Genomic DNA, 16,967 nt, shown 5'->3' with positions numbered 1-16,967 from the left:
GAGAGAGAGAGAGAGCAGCTGAAAGGAAGAACTGAATCCTGGACCCTGGGGCTGTAAAGCAGAAATCAGCTCCTGAAGGCATTGCCTATACCATTTAGTCAAATAAATATTGTAACTATGAATCAATCAACTGAGGAATTTTTCAATGAATGACAGTCTCTGATTGGCAAACTGCTAAAAAAAAGCAAATGTCCAGTGAAATTTGGAACTAATTAAATACCTAACTGCAGACGATGTGTGCTAATAAGAAAGCATAAAAAATAGATGCACAACATGCTATGAAAACGTGCAACAGAAAATAAGGAAGCAAAGACAATGAATGCAACAGGGAAATGAAGCAAAATTGCTGCTACATACATGTATCTCAATGTCAATCTGTTTGTTGAGCAAGAAGACTTGATTTTCAGCCTGAAAGCGAAACACCTCAGGAGTTTGGTGGTACTCGAAGGGGAAGTCCTTCAGATCTGGAGTTCCATCCATTACCAGACGTATCATGCCTTGAACTTTATTGCTGTCCGTAAGTGTTATACTTGGTGTTTTACAAAGCAGTGTATCAGAGGACATTGGAACATCACATACCTAGAAGAGCAACAGAATTTAAAGGATTAAATAATATTGCATTGTTATTTAAATGTACAGATCCCTTGTAGTGATACTAGCTATGACATTAATTCATGAAGGTGGATATAAAATATGCATTTATGTTCTGTAAGGCATGTGCCATTAGAAACCTCACATACCTCTTAACCTCTTAGCACAAGAAATATGAACAAAGCCAAAACTAGTGGGGAAATAAAGGTCCAAAAATAGGAACAGATTTTAAATATTGCTCTTGTAAACTTAGAAAATTGTTAGAATAATAAAATTTGAGCTAGTATGCATTTTCTGAAGGATATGAAGTTTAAAACTCAAATGTATGTCTTTTTAGTGAGTTGAGTCCTCAGTGATTTGCCAGAAAATCAAATTCTATGAGCAACTGACAAGAAATACCAAGCCAAATTATGGATATTCTGAGAAAATCTGGGCAGTTGAGAGGTATGCACCAAATTTACAAACTTGTATGCCAAGAACCAGCTTGCTTCAGAGGTGCAGTTTTGAAAATCTTCCAGAATTACTTCTTTCAGGAATTTGTAGTGGTATCTGTTGCAAAGCTAGTAAATGGTTACTGAGGTCTGGCAGCATTTCTTCCATGTCGATAATGACTGTTCTTCTTCTGGAGTGGAGGAAGGGGCCAACTCTATTTGTCCAGGACTGACCGCGTGACATCAGTCCTTTCTTTCCTTGTCCGTCTTCATGCATTATATTTTAAAACATCAAACGCACTGTAGTCTGTAATTTGTCCTCTTTGCATTTTATCTTTCCTTAAACATGTTGACTTAAAAGTGTAATGACAGATTAAAACAGTTACATTTTAATAATACGACAGCTGACATGCGTGTACCACAGTGAATGTAAACTACAGCTAGTAGTAAGTGCTTACAGAAACTATAAGTCAACCACCTTAACTACTTACAGTTGCTAACATAAAGATGAGCGTGTAGGTATCACCTGAGAAACTACAGAGTTAAGGAACTCAGATCAATAAGGTCTTAGATTCCTGCAAAGTGCTTTATGTCTACAATTTGTTTTTAAAGACTCACTCTTCCACAAACCTCAATGCTGCCACAAATCAAATGGTTCGACAAACACACAAAGTAAAGACTTGAATCTCCATTAAAACATAGGAGTATGAGCAGTCACTGATGCTAACTGGCTTTTTATGTGTTCGAAACATGGATGCCAAGAAATTTGCTCTCAAGATGAATCTTGGCATGTAAATTGAGAAGATCCAACATCAAATTCTCTAAAGCTAGCTATGAAAAAAAATGCTGCAGATTCTAAAGACAACCACAAGGCATTCTATAGTTATGTCAAGAATCTACATGGCAATACTCAGATCTGCTCTGAGTTACAGCACAATGGCAATACAGATACAGAACCAACTGATATTGCCAACATATTGGCTGACAGGTTCAGTGCAAACTTTACCCCATTTTCACCCCCTAAAGGGCCTATCATAATCCCTGAGAAATGCCAAGTCCCTATTATCATGGGTACACAGGTAAAAAACGCGCTGCCCGAAGCCAAGAATACAGCTTCCATGGGACTTGATAATATCCCTGGCTGTGTTCTACATGAATTACAAAGTGAACTGGCAGCACACCTGAGTACCCTGTTCAATCACAGACTCATTTCAGGCTTTGTTCCTACCAAATGGCACACTGCTATGGTCATCCCACTCCACAAAGGGGGAGTGACAACAGACCCTGCGATGTACCTCCCCATTAGCCTGACAGGTCTGATATGTAAGGCTATGGAGCGCATCATCATGGATCTTATAAATAAGGACATAGTGAAACTCTGGACCCCACACAGTATGGCTTTGTGAAAGGTAGATCATGTCTCCTCAGCCTGATAGACTTCTTAGAGTCTGTCACCAGAGCTGTGGATGAGGGCAAGGTAGTTCACACACCCTACCTAGATTTTGCCATGGCCTTCAACACCATCCCTCACTCAGGAATCATAGATAGACTCACTAAACTAGGCATAAACCCCTATGTAATAAGATGGGTTGACAATTGGCTCACTGATAGAACCCACACCATGAAAGTAGCAGACTCCAAATTTGACTATCGACTAGTTACAAGTGGTGTCCCACAGGGATCAGTCCTAGGTCCTCTCCTGTTTGGCATCTACTTCTCTGAAGTTCAAGCCAACACAAAGGGACTCTGGCTTACCACGTTCGCAGATGATTGCAAACTCGGAGCCATTATTGATTCTCCAACTGACGTAGACATTCTACAAAAAGGCCTCACTGACACCAATGACTGGTACCAGAACCATGGCCTTAAGCTCAATGCCAAAAAGTGCATTGTCATTCCCTTTGGGAAAAATTCGGTGCCAATGAACTACCACATAGGTGGTAGTCTACTAAACAAAGAAGACTCGACTGCAAAACCACCTCAGTATTCTAATGTAAGGATGACAATCCACACAACACAAACACGAATAAAATGTTGTTGATCCCAAAATCATGAACGCCTTCCTAATACATGCGTTTTCGTCCAAATGGACTTCATCAGATTACATTTTAAACTAAACCATACATCTTTTATATCCATTTAAAAAAAAATGTTAACCAATCAATTGTCAGTGTGCTTTTAAAATCATCAAATAAGCCTCAAACCTAAGTAATAATTCATTATGTTGCTCTCGTTTTGATAATTCACTTAACAATTCATATAAACTTCATAAAAACTTCATAAAAAGTTGTCATTAAAAATATATGTATTAAAAACTGTTCCTTCATGTTAAAATAATCTATATATATATTCGGTAGTCTACTAAACACTGAAGGTGTTATAAGAGACCTGGGGACACAAGTTAACAGCAACCTCTCCTTTGATAACCATATTGCCACTGTAGTCAGAAAGTCCTTCTAGGTGGCACATCTCATTACAAAAGGTTTCTCATCCAGGAAGAAAGAGGTCATAATTCCTCTCTTCTCATCCCTCATTAGACCTATTATAGAATACAATGCCCCATTTGGTATGTACCTCACTAGACACCTACAACAACTGGAAAGGTCAGAATAATACCTCACTAAGAGGATCTTAGGCCTTAGACACATGCCCGATATGGACAGACTAAAAAAACTCCAGCTATACTCTGTCTCTTATCGCCTACTTAGAGGCGATCTCTGCTTGACCTACAAAGCCATGTCTGACCCAAAGTTGCTAGATATGCTACACCTAAAGAAATCCCAATCCCTCCATGCTCCAGGGACCTTAACCTCATTACCACAATAAACAGAACATGTTGGAGGGACAGGTTCCTAACCCAGAGACTTCCCATACTCTGGAACAAACTTCCCATTCACATCAAGCAGAGCACTTCACTGGCCCTCTTTAAGAGAAATCTTGACGAGTGGGTGGGCAATAGGAAGTTCACCCCGGGATCACTTCAGGGGCCTTACTTGACAAGGGCACTGGGAACTAACATTGGGTAGCATGATGCCAGGGAATCTTCTTGGGCTAAGCTTATATAGGCTCCAGGGCTGTTAGCCTAGTACACACCTATGAACCTATAGGCTTATATAGGCCCTAGGGCCAATAGCCTAGTACCTACCTATGAACCTATTAGGTTAGCACTGGCAGCCCGATCATAATCATTTGCTTTATGCTCTATGAGCTGCTAGTTACAGTAAAAACAAATAAAAAATCCTAAATGTTTTGACAACTTTCAAAATCATAAAGCTGTTAATGAGCACTGTCAGAAAGGCAGTGTAACTCGGTCCTTTACAATTTCACTCACGTACCGTGCCTCTGAACTCTACAGAATTTAGAAGACTGTCCAGATTTTTGTCTCATATGCTTGGTTTATACTTCATAAATTCCATGGTTTCTGGAAATATTACTGACAATTAAAGACACTAAATAATAACAAACATTTAGGTTTCAGACTTTATATCAATCAGAAAATGTATGTGAATGCACATCCTGTTATTCTAGTAACTTTCTAAGTTTATAACAGGAAATCAGGACGCATTACCAAGGGACAGCAGGCAGAAACAAATCTTTTACTCTGCCACTGTCATATGCTGGTCAGTACTGGCCTTAACAACTTAAGCACGGAGTGCTTAATATTTGTTAAGGTCGGGTCTTGCACCACTCCAGTGCTTAACTGATATGTGTTTTTCTGAATATCAGAGCATAAGATCGTAGTGAGATACCAACCACAGAAGAATGAAAAATAAAACGTTCTGCATAAATCACTGGTAATGGATCAGGAAACTCTAGCGACTCACAAAGTGTCCATAACTTTTATTAAGATACAAAGAATAAGCGCTTTCGCGTGGTACATCCACGCTTCATCAGATAACATATAGTAATCAGCTGTTGTGTTTATATACATCCGCTAAAGCGCGGGAACAATTTTTCAATTAATTAAAATAACACAAATTTATACTTTGTAACTTTGATTTACAAATATGTTCATATCATTGACTTTGTTAAAATCAAACATAAAAGAAATACTTCTCTAAAAAATATATGTGCATAAAAATCTATAGAGTCAATAGTTCTTAAAGCTATATGTATCTAATTATTTCATAATTGTTCCTCAAAGCTCACGGTTACACCAGGGAATAACAATTAATTCTACTTTGTAGAACCATTGAATAAACCATGATTCAAACCCATATATATGATTTAATATTAAAAAGCTTTTTTTTAAAAATATATAGGATGTGATGATAGAATACGTAAATAAATTGTTGATGCTCTATATAAAAGAACACATCAAGATGACAATAGCATAGCCTTTGAATGAAATCAATAAAGGCAAACTGAATGTACATAGTTGCTTTTGTCAAATCCATGAGCCCTGTGTCATAGATGTTTCATACTTAGTATGATAAGAACTTATGTTAACTTAACTTACATTAAAACATATATAGCCCAAAATGTTGTAATGATACATTAAATCTAAAGTGCATGAGACAAACTTAGATATTACATATGATAACACTTTAAGTATATTATGTAATAGATAAATGTGTAATGTGTAGAGAATAAAAATAAAAAATATATATGTATATATACATAGTGTATGTGTTAGAAGACACATATATATTGCACTGTTAGATGTATGAGTATTATGTGAAAATGTTTATTTCTTGGATATCAATACTGGCTTAATGGATAAGTTATTATTTATTCCTGGTATTATGTGTGCTCCTAATCTTAATATCCAATTTAGTTCCATAAGTGCTAGGTCATTCTCTGAGTCACCACCTCTAACATTCTGTAATGCCTCCTGTAAAACTCTAAAACAGAATGAATGAGTCGGAAATTCCATGATGTGTTTAGCTAAAGCGTTAGTTTCCACAGCATTGCGTATATCATACAAGTGATTATAGATACGTTCTTGCAATCTTCTTTTGGTTAATCCTACATAGAATGCCTGACATCTTGTACAGGTGGCAAGATAGACTAAATTACGAGTATTACAATTGGCATAAAAATGTGGCCTGAAAACATAATCAGTACATGGATGCTTAAAGGGTTGTTCTTTGGTTATATATTTACATCTATTGCAATTGAGGCATGGAAATGTGCCTTTACTATTACAATGGATCCTATTTATTGTATGATCTACCTTATTCAAAGTAATATGGTGGTCACCACATAAGATTCTCTTGAGATTTCTACTATTCTTATAAAGAAATCTAGGGTGTCTTCCAACTATGTCCCTAGTTTGGGAATCAATGGTTAAAATGTGCCAGTTATCATAGACAATCTGCTGTACATTCTTTATGTCACTGGTATATGTGATGGTATATTTAATATGGCTACCCATTGCACTCTCTTTTTTATAGTTGTTATGATAATGTTTTGTATAACTTACATCCACATTTTTGTGTTCTACAGGTATTCTATCCCCTAATACCTCTTGTTTGATATTCCTGACCATTATAGGGTCATATCCTCTGTCGATAAATAATGTTTCTAAGGAAAGGGCCTCTTTATTTAGATCTTCAGTTCTGCTGCATAATCTAAGTAACCTCACATATTGGCTTTTCACTATTCCATGGAAAATGTATCTCGGGTGCATGCTATCAAAGGTTAGTATCGCATTTTTCCATGTAGATTTCCTGTATAATGTTGAAACAATATTACCCTCTGGTGTTAAACTAAGTGTAACATCAAGGAAACTTATTTCTTTGATAGAAGTTTCCTTGGTGAAACGTAAGAACGTGGTGGTTGTTTCTAAATATTGTAGAAATGTTTCAAACAGTTCCAGAGTGCCCTCCCAAACAATCATAATGTCGTCCACAAAACGCCTTTCTAAGTTTATAACAGGAAATCAGGACGCATTACCAAGGGACAGCAGGCAGAAACAAATCTTTTACTCTGCCACTGTCATATGCTGGTCAGTACTGGCCTTAACAACTTAAGCACGGAGTGCTTAATATTTGTTAAGGTCGGGTCTTGCACCACTCCAGTGCTTAACTGATATGTGTTTTTCTGAATATCAGAGCATAATTATCACACTTCATGCACTACAAATAAACAATGCACACTGGAGGAGCAGATTTATTACTCATTTGTTCCACCACCTCTGGAATAACCTTCTATTACACATAAAATAATGTGTTACTGAAATGCCAGATCATCGACATTTAAAACACCGAGACCACATGGCCGAAGTTTCACATGAGTGAAAAGTACAGTTTTGTACCTACCATAAATGTAGATGTTCGAGTGCTAATACAGCTGCAGTAATCACAGATGGGTTCTCTCATAGGGTTTCGGAACTACAAGCCCTCCTAGCTGTGCAGCCCTTTCTCATCTTCCATCAGGACAGGGTTTCCTTTCGAACCAACCCATCATTTATGCCTAAAGTGGTATCCAGGGTAGCTTTAAATCAAGCCATACACTTACCTACCTTTTACCCCAACCCTCAAAACAAAGGGGAAAGGCTGCTACACTCCTTAGACATCCATAGACAGCTACGTTACTATTTGGACAGAACAAAGCCTTTCAGGAAATCAGAACAACTTTTTGTGTCCTATGCTGTAGGAGCTCAAGGGAAGCCAGTTACCAAACAGACAATTTCAAAATGGATAGGCCACTGCATACGGTTTTGTTACTCCTATCATGGAAAATCTGTCCCTACAGGCATCAGATCCCACTCCACCAGGGCCACAGCTACCTCTACAGCCTTCCTCAGAGGAGTTCCTACCAAAGATATTTTGGAGGCAGCCACTTGGAGTTCTGTGCATACCTTCACAAAACACTACCACCTGCCTTTATATTCCAAAACTAGAGCAGGCTTTGCCACTGCTGTGTTGCAGGGCATTCTGGCTCATCCCAGTTCCACCTAGTGCCTACCACCCTGTGCGTAGCTTTGGGATTCTACCCATCTGTGATTACTGCAGCTGTATGCACGATGAACATAGTACAGTTTTGTACCTACCATAAATGTAGATGTTCGAGTGCTAATACAGCTGCAGTACAGGTTTCCCTCCCTCCTTCCCCTCTTGGTAAAGGACTAGTGGCTAACACCTCCTCTTGCAACCTAATTTGGGGTTATCCTTCTATGGTGTATTTGCTTGCAACTACTGTTTTTTGATTACATTGCATTGCTTGAATATATATATATATATATATATATATATATATATATATATAATTTATGTATTGCCTTCCTTCTGGGGGCACCTGACATCTGGGGCAAGAAAGACTGAGGAATATGGCGTCGGCTGTGTCTTATATACCCCTGTCACACTGACGTCAGGAAAGAAAGCGACGACAACCGACGCCGGACCAAGACTTTGGAATTCAGCCGACCGAGGACCCGCCTGACGGCAGAGAACCCATCTGTGATTACTGCAGCTGTATGCACGATGAACATCTTCACATTACTGACGTTCAGAACACTGAATGTTTGGAATGCAACAGTCTGAGATGAGCGGAAAGGGAAATATGCCCATTTCTGCCCTGAAGTGTGATTCCAGAGTTGGTATACTTAATTTTCAGGGGGTTTGTGGGGTGCAGCCCCACCTGCATCACTGTTTTGTTTAGAATTCAGTAGTTGTCATTGCATGTAAGATTTCCTACTGAATATTCATATCTGTGCTATAGCTACTGATATGAATATTCAGTGAGTTTTCTTTGGGTTTTGGGTTTTGTTTAGTGGGTGGGTTAATTGACACATTATAATTAATGTATATATCTGTTTATATGTGCTATATGTTATATATTATTAATGTTATCATACCTTTCTGAGATGAGTTTTTGTTGTTGTTGGAGCTGCTTTGAAGGCATCTGTTTATTTGTGTTTGGTAGGAAGCACGCATTTTTAAAGATACAGGGTATTACTTTACAGAAGGTGTTCTGAGCTGTGCATTGACTAAAGTTGTTGTTTGCACCAGTCTGGTAAATGGAAGTTGGGTATTTGGGGTTTCAGCTTTTTGATGTTTTGGCCATGTGGCTCGATGTTTTATAAGTCAATTATATGGCATTTTGGTCTACTGAATTAGACCCTCTTGCAGACATTGACAATTGGAAGGGTACCCATAAATCCCAGGGTTGACATGATTTGATCTTCTGACAGAAGGTGCCCTACAAGCGTGGGTACTGACAAGGTCATTTAGGTCCATTGAATGCCTCTGCCTTGTGAATTCTAAGAACCTACATAAAAGGAAAACACATAAAAGTCCATATAAGAATTTAAGTAATGATAGGTCAAAAGTGATGTCGTACAAGAGGTCATTATAGTTTTGCACTGCAGACTCATAACACTGCAATACAAAATCAGCGAGGCTTGACTTCCAAGATGGGCCCACACTGATCAACAATTTAATGTTAGGTCTCCCAGTGTGAAAAAAGAAACTGAGACATAAAAGTTAGTAATTCTGCCAGCCTGAGCAAGATTCAGCTACTGGCTAGTAAGTATACTGTATGGATGCCAATAAAGTAGACATTTAGAGAACCTGAAAGAAAATTAATTAGAAAAGGTGATGAGAAAACACTGACTGGAAAGAATCCTGCAGCTATCTGGCAAAAAGCAGTTCTAGTTTCTGCTTTGGTACAAGGGATGGCTTCCGGTAATTTAGAGGAAAAAATAAATCAAATGTACTCGGAGGTGACTGAAATAAATGAACACTGAAGGTATATGTCAACTCAAATACAAAAGGCTGGAAATATAGAAAAGGCTGGTTCAGTATGAGACTGCCAAAGGAGAGATGTTTCAAAAATGTTGGAAATAGAAGACAGAGCATGCAGAGAAAACCTGAGATTTTCTGCTGTACCAGAGAAACTGAAAAAAACAGACTGTATTAATTTTAGTAAAGCACAAATATGCAAGGGGCAAAATAGTGCTCCAAACCTGGCCATAAGAAAGCAACGAAAACCTGTATTAGTAAAGATGTAATCATACCAACTGAAAGAGATGATCCTGACAAAACTGTAGCATAAAGGAAAAGTATTAAAAATTAAAGACAGCAGAGTGTTGTGTACCATGATTATTCACTGTACACCAGGCAGAAGATAAACAAATTTATCCTAGGAATCAGGAAATGTGTGAGATTCAAGATGCTGTCTGTCTTCAGAATATTTTTTACTGGAAGATAAAATACTTTTTTATACAGAGCAGGCTAAGAAGGAAATACAACAAAAATGTGAGTTGCCAAACAGACTGGGACTCTGCTGAGCCATCAAACAGACTGTGACTCTGCTGAGCCATCAAACAGACTGGGACTCTGCTGAGCCATCAAACAGGCTGGGACTCTGCTGAGCCATCAAACAGGCTGGGACTCTGCTGAGCCATCAAACAGACTGGGACTCTGCTGAGCCATCAAACAGACTGGGACTCAAACAGGCTGGGACTCTGCTGAGCCATCAAACAGGCTGGGACTCTGCTGAGCCATCAAACAGACTGTGACTCTGCTGAGCCATCAAACAGACTGTGACTCTGCTGAGCCATCAAACAGGCTGGGACTCTGCTGAGCCATCAAACAGGCTGGGACTCTGCTGAGCCATCAAACAGACTGGGACTCTGCTGAGCCATCAAACAGACTGGGACTCTGCTGAGCCATCAAACAGACTGGGACTCTGCTTCTCATTATTCTGACAGCAAATCTCTTAGAGAGACTTTGTCAGTGAAACTGTTTCCAATGTTCCAAAGGAAAGTGCTTGAGAGATAGAAAGAAGCACATGTGTTGACTATAAAAATTAGGAGTACCTTGGATTTGAACCAAACTCTGGTGGTGGGAGATGGAGATGAATAGGAAGAAGACCAACAACACTGAAATTACGGAATAAATGTGAGACTATAAAGCATCAATCACATTTGTGAAATATGGCTTTGAAAGAAAACACATCTGAGAAAGAACTGACTTTTGGTGACATTGTTATACTTGTGAGTGGACTGTAAAGCATATGCCCAACATTATGTTTTTAATGTTTAGAATGACAAACTATTCCAAATGCCTCCCTAGTACAATATGCAGATGATTCGACCATCATTTGCTCTGCACCCAATCCTGCATCTCTTCAACAAATGACACAAACAGCATTCAGTATAGTCGAATTTTGGCTCCACAAAAATCATCTCTCTCTAACCCCCCCAAAAAAAGCTTATGTTATTTACCCCAAAAGAAACACAGCATTTAACAAAGAAAATTTCATCATTCTCTCACTAAACTCCACTAAAACAGAACTTGTTACTAGCACCAAATTATTAGGAGTCACAATAGATGAAAACCTTAAGTATGACCTACACATCGAATCCAGTGTTAATAAAACCCATAAAAAACCAGGGCTTCTGTATAGACACAACAAGTTTCTCTCCTTACCATCCAAACAAGCATTAGCCCTCTCCTATCTCCTACCTTCACTAACCTAAGGTGCACCCTTGTTAATTAATTTACAGTCTTCCCTAAAACTCAAACTAGAATCTTGCTATAACAAGAATGCCAAATCTGCCACAGGCAGCCATCACTCCTCCCATCACTGTAACTCATTAAGAAAACTGCAATGTCTAGAATTCCACCACTACCCATTACTCTTGCCGCTAACCACTTCACACAAACTTATCTACAAACCACAAGACTGCCCTGCCCTCAGCTCCCTACTTGTCCCCTATTCCTCTCTCAGGCCTCTATGTTCAGAACACCAACATTTACTCCAAATCCATAAACCAAACTTTCAGCAGGTAAACTACTTTACTCTTGGACCATGGCCAGATCCTGGAATGACCTCCCTTCCTCTATTTGCAGTGAACAGCATCCCTCAAACTTCAAATCCACCCTACACAATCATCTCCTCTCCAACTGGATATGTAACTGCACAAAGCCACATTCTACCACGCACAAAGCCATTACATGACCTTTTCTCCCCCCCCAGTCTCAGCTGATCACCATTACGATATTAGTCTCACTCATTACCTTGCATCATCTCTATCTCCTCTAGCCTCCTGAACCCACTATCTCTCTCTTCTATAGCTTCACCTTAAGTTGCCTAACTTCCATCTCTTGTTCTTCACCAGAACTTGCCCAAATTATTTTTTTTTTCTCTCCACACTTCTACTGAGTAAAAACATCTACACTGATTCCTTCTGCTACCTCCTAATACTTCTTTGGAACTTTCTCCTAAGTGAATTTCCACTGGAACTTGTAATTCTACAATACTGATTTGTATTATATTCTCATTTAGTGTGTGTCTTAGAGCCAGTAACACTGTACTCCACTATGTATAATAGAACCTTCTCATGCAAATTGTTCTATTATTGTTCTGCACTCTTGCCTATTATGATGTACTTTATTGCAATTACTGTATTCTTATTGTTTTTTAATACTGTATTTTTTCTTGGAACTTATTGTTTTTTGTATTGCCTCACTGCAACTATTGTATTTTAATAACGTATTTTGTTTTGGTCTTGGAGCTTTTCTCCCTGGGCCTCCACTGAAAATGGGCTCACTGTGGCTCAGTGAACTTTTCCGGTAAACAAATGTCAATAAATAAATAAATAAATACATAAATAAATAAATAAAGGGAAAAAAGCGTACAACAATTTTTATTCTTAATAGTATTTGTATAAGACATTTTATGATATAAACTGCATGTTATATAGTAAAGACGTTTTGCGTAGTATGTAGTCAGGAGGAATTTTAAATGTAAGGCAAAAGGTGTTTTTCAGTGATTGTTGTTATGTGATAAACATATTAAAATAACAAGTACTTTTTTAGTTGTAAGAAAGACAGACTTTATAATATAATAAATGAAGAAAAGCTGGAAAATAGGAAGTTTGGAAGTTAGGAGGGAAGAAAGTGATGAAGATCTAGAAGGTTTTGTTTAACAGTATTTTAAAAGCAGGGAAATCATCAACGTTTTGGAAGAAAGCTGTGGTGGCTGTGTTGCATAAAGATGGTAAAGACCCAGATTCATAGGCATGTACTGGGCTAACTGCCCGTGTGGGCCATTTTAAGCCTAGCCAGTTATCCCATGTGAGAATCAAACCCAGTATGCTGTGTTCGTAAGGTAAACTGCATAACCATTATGGTAGTCTCCCATCATCTTGATCCATTTTTCTTTTAAAACCATGATTCTAAAGCGTTTATATCTATACTAGCTAAAAGGATGACAAAGGTATTCACAAAATTAATAGATACGGATCAATGCAGTTTGTGGAGGGGAGGCAAACATGTGACAACATTAATAGGACCATGATGATCCAGAGGGAAGCAGAATGTAAGAAAATACCACAGTTGTTGAAGGGTCTTTATGCAGGAAAAAGAATTCAACAGAGTAAGCTGTGATTTTGAGTGGGTCAATAGAAGCATTTCCATTTCCTGATATAATAATAAGGTTAATTAAGTGGATATATGATGGATTATGGTGAAAATTAAAATGGGATGGTTCCTCTCTGATAAGTTCCATCTAAACAGAGGAACCAGGCAGGGGTGTCCTCTTTCCTTTTTGTTATTTGCTTTATATTTCAGCCATTGGCAAAGAAAATAAGGGACTCATAAATTCAAGCATATAAGTGGTATGGAAATCAAGAAACATTTGATTTATTTGCAGATTATAATATTTTGTACATGATAAATCCTGAAAATGACATTTCAGTGCCTTGGAACATTTTGAGACAGTTTCAATAATTTTTGGGATATAAAATAAATGAAGATAAAATAAAGGCTATAGCTGTAAATTATATACCCACACATGAATTGGTTCAGTAATACCCATATTTATGGGAATACAATAAAATGAAGCATTTAGGAGTTTAGATTAAAAAAGATTCTGCTATGGCAACTAAGTACATGTGGGAAGAGACAATACAAAAAGAACCTGGAAAGTGTTGTTTATGGATATGGATAGTAAGATACAAGCAGTAAAAATGGTTTTAGTCCCTTTAGTTTTAAATTCAGTTCGGGCATATTTTTATTAACTAGAGAAATTGTGGACAATATCTAATACAGAGTTGAAGGAATTTATCTGGGAAGGGAAAAGGCAAGAGTTAAGTGATATAAGTTGATCCTTCCAACAGAACAAGGTGGTTTAGGATAACCTGTTTGAAGGGCTATTTTACAGCAACACAATTAAGGCTCACATCCATAATACAAGTAGAAGGTTATAATTCAACAAGCGGGGGTGGGATTCAAGAAATAAGGAAAGAATGGGACTTTGGATGCACATCCTTAAGCAGAAACATAGCAGTCATACAGAATATTATCTTCATACAGTAGCAGAAAGTATTTATGAACTAAGCCAACATGAGAAGGGAGAAAGGAGATTTTGCCAATAGGGATGGCTGCAAGTAGGGTATGTAATAGGTGAGAGGGGGCTGGCATTTACTGGAGAAAACTGGAAAAGGCACAAAGTTATTGGGAGCAAACAACTAGACAGAAAGTTAATAGAGTGGGATGAGGCCAGGAAGGCATTTGGACTGCAGGCTACAGACTGCATTCCCTACATGCACAATAATGTTAAGGAGTTGTGAGGTTTAATGGAAGGCAGAAATTTAGAAATGTATGTAATGCAGGACTGATGACATATAAAAAAAAAACAAATGTGATATATAATGTATGTAACTGGAAACATGTTAATATGGTTTGTTTTGTTTTATATTAATGTATGTTTGCCTATGTCTTAAAATCAGCTAGACTAAATTTATAAATGAAGGATATGCTATCACACTCATTATAGTAAAACTACAGCAATGGCATGCTTTATTAAAGACTGCTGCAAAAGAACAAGGTGTCAACTACTCAAAAAGGCACATTAAAAATGTTTGATGCAAAAATGACAGTGATAAAGTGATACAGACTAATACAGTAAGGAGAAGTGAAGTGTAGGGCAGAAGTGAATGAGCACAAAACCACAGAGTATGAGGGACAGAATGACAGATTTCTCAGGCTACAGTAGTGATGCAGATTTAAACATTTACAAAATACACAATATAAGAAGAGCATACAAGAACAAGAACTATTAGGTTTGGATACTGTTCACTTACTTCAACTCTGCCTTCAGTATCATCATTCCACAACATCTGACAGAGAAGCTGGTCCAGCTGGGTGTCAGCACCCCTTTATGTAACTGGATACTGGACTTTCTCATTGACAGATCCCAAAAAGTGTGCGTGGGTAAAAACAACTCAAGGAGCAAAACATTGAGTATGGGACACCCTCAAGGATATGTCCTGAGCCCGCTGATGTTCACCATGCTGACTCATGACTGCATCACTAGGCACAGATCAAACCAGACCATTGAGCTGGCAGATGACACCACAGGTGTAGGTCTTATCAGTAATGGTGACTTAACAGCTTACAGAGAGGAGGTGAACCATCTGATCGACTGGTGTGGCATCAATAACCTGGCTTTGAATGTAAATAAGACCAAAGAATTAATAATGGACTTCAGGAGGAATCAGGAAACACATCATCCACTCAAAATTAAAAGGGAAACAGTGGAGAGGGTGAAAAGCACCAAATTCCTCATATGCACATCTCTGAGGACATGTCATGGTCAACAAACACTAACTACATTATCAAGAGATCCAAAGAGTGGTGAGAGTAGCAAAGATGACTTTAGGGGTCCTCACTCCCATCTTTATAGGACCTGCATGAGTCTTGGTGTCTAGGCAGAGATGAAAGACCTCACTTGTTCTGCTCATGGAATGTTCTCCTGCTTGTCTTCAAGGAGGTGTTACCGCAGCACGTGTTACAAGTCATCCAGATTTGGCAGGAGCTTCTTTCCACAAGCCATCAGACAGTTGAACTCTAAGAACACATGCAATAATAGGACATCAGATCAATCAATTACACAGCTGAAGGGAAAAACTTCTCTGTGCAATACTCAATGCAAATTGCTCTAAATGATGCAATAGCTCGGCTGGTTCTTCCCTTACTGTTGTGCAACAATAGCTCAGCTGGTTCTTCCCTTACAGCTGTGCAACAATAGCTTGGCTGGTTCTTCCCTTACTGCTGTGCAACAATAGCTCAGCTGGTTCTTCCCTTACTGCTGTGCAACAATAGCTTGGCTGGTTCTTCCTTTACTGCTATGCAACAATAGCTCGGCTGGTTCTTCCCTTATTGCTGTGCAATAATCACGAGGCAAGATAACGTTATGTGCAAATAGAATAAGTGTTAAGTCTCATATTCTGTGCAATATCTACATGTGCAATTTTGACTGAGTGCTGCTACTACTTATATGAGGAAATAGCCTATGTCAGGGCAACTGGCTACTGTTACTCTGTTGTTAAATAGTCAAATTTTTTTCTCTTGCATTTTTATGAGCTGTCTGCCGTTTGAGACCAAAGCAATGACATTTCATTCAGCTTACACTGTTGTGTGGGTCTAAATGACAATAAAGTTTACTCTGACAATATACAGATGAAATATTACTTAGGTTAAAAACGCCATTCTGCTTTTGGTAATATAAAGCAGCAGTGTTCTGTCTTGAGATTTTTCCAAAAAATGGCAGATTTTCTTAACTGCCAAATGAATCCTACCTTTGTTTATATTAGCATTAACAAGCGTGTGTAATCTGCAGTCAGCAAAAGGAACCAGGGCTCTTTTCCATAATGTTCTTCCTGCTGCTGTAAAAAGGAACTCAGAAAAAAGCAGTCTTCCTCAAGCTGTGGGATGAAACCTTTTTGTGCAAAATCTGGGATGCTGTATTCAGTCTCACACCCAGAAAGCACCAAATAAAGAGGTAAAAGCTGCTATAGATAAATCCAAAATTGGTCTACTAAACTTTGGAGGCTGGACCTGCAAAAATCTTTACTGGCCTCTTTGTCTCAGGAACCGGATTCTTTACAACAGAAGCAAAACATCTTCCACTACATGAAGGAGTAGAATCATCCACATCATAATCAGAATAAGGACTGCAGCAATGTGAGATGAAGAACATCAGAGTAGC

The 16,967-nt window shown here is 38.3% G+C and overlaps 1 protein-coding gene across 1 annotated transcript in view; it reads right to left on the bottom strand.

The window, feature by feature from the left end:
- The window catches only part of MST1R (macrophage stimulating 1 receptor), a 1,081,737-nt gene that overhangs the window by 128,770 nt on the left and 936,000 nt on the right, over positions 1-16,967 (bottom strand). The window contains exon 11 of the mRNA XM_044078935.1: positions 358-579. Within this exon, the coding sequence (XP_043934870.1) occupies positions 358-579 (222 nt within the window). The remainder of the gene's footprint in view (positions 1-357; positions 580-16,967) is intronic.

Source organism: Protopterus annectens, chromosome 7.part1 (assembly GCF_019279795.1).
Source record: "Protopterus annectens isolate FY-2018-M chromosome 7.part1, PAN1.0, whole genome shotgun sequence".
Classification (NCBI taxonomy): domain Eukaryota; kingdom Metazoa; phylum Chordata; order Ceratodontiformes; family Protopteridae; genus Protopterus; species Protopterus annectens.
The sequence above is the reverse complement of the archived record's forward strand: the minus strand, read 5'-3'. Positions and strand labels throughout refer to the sequence as shown.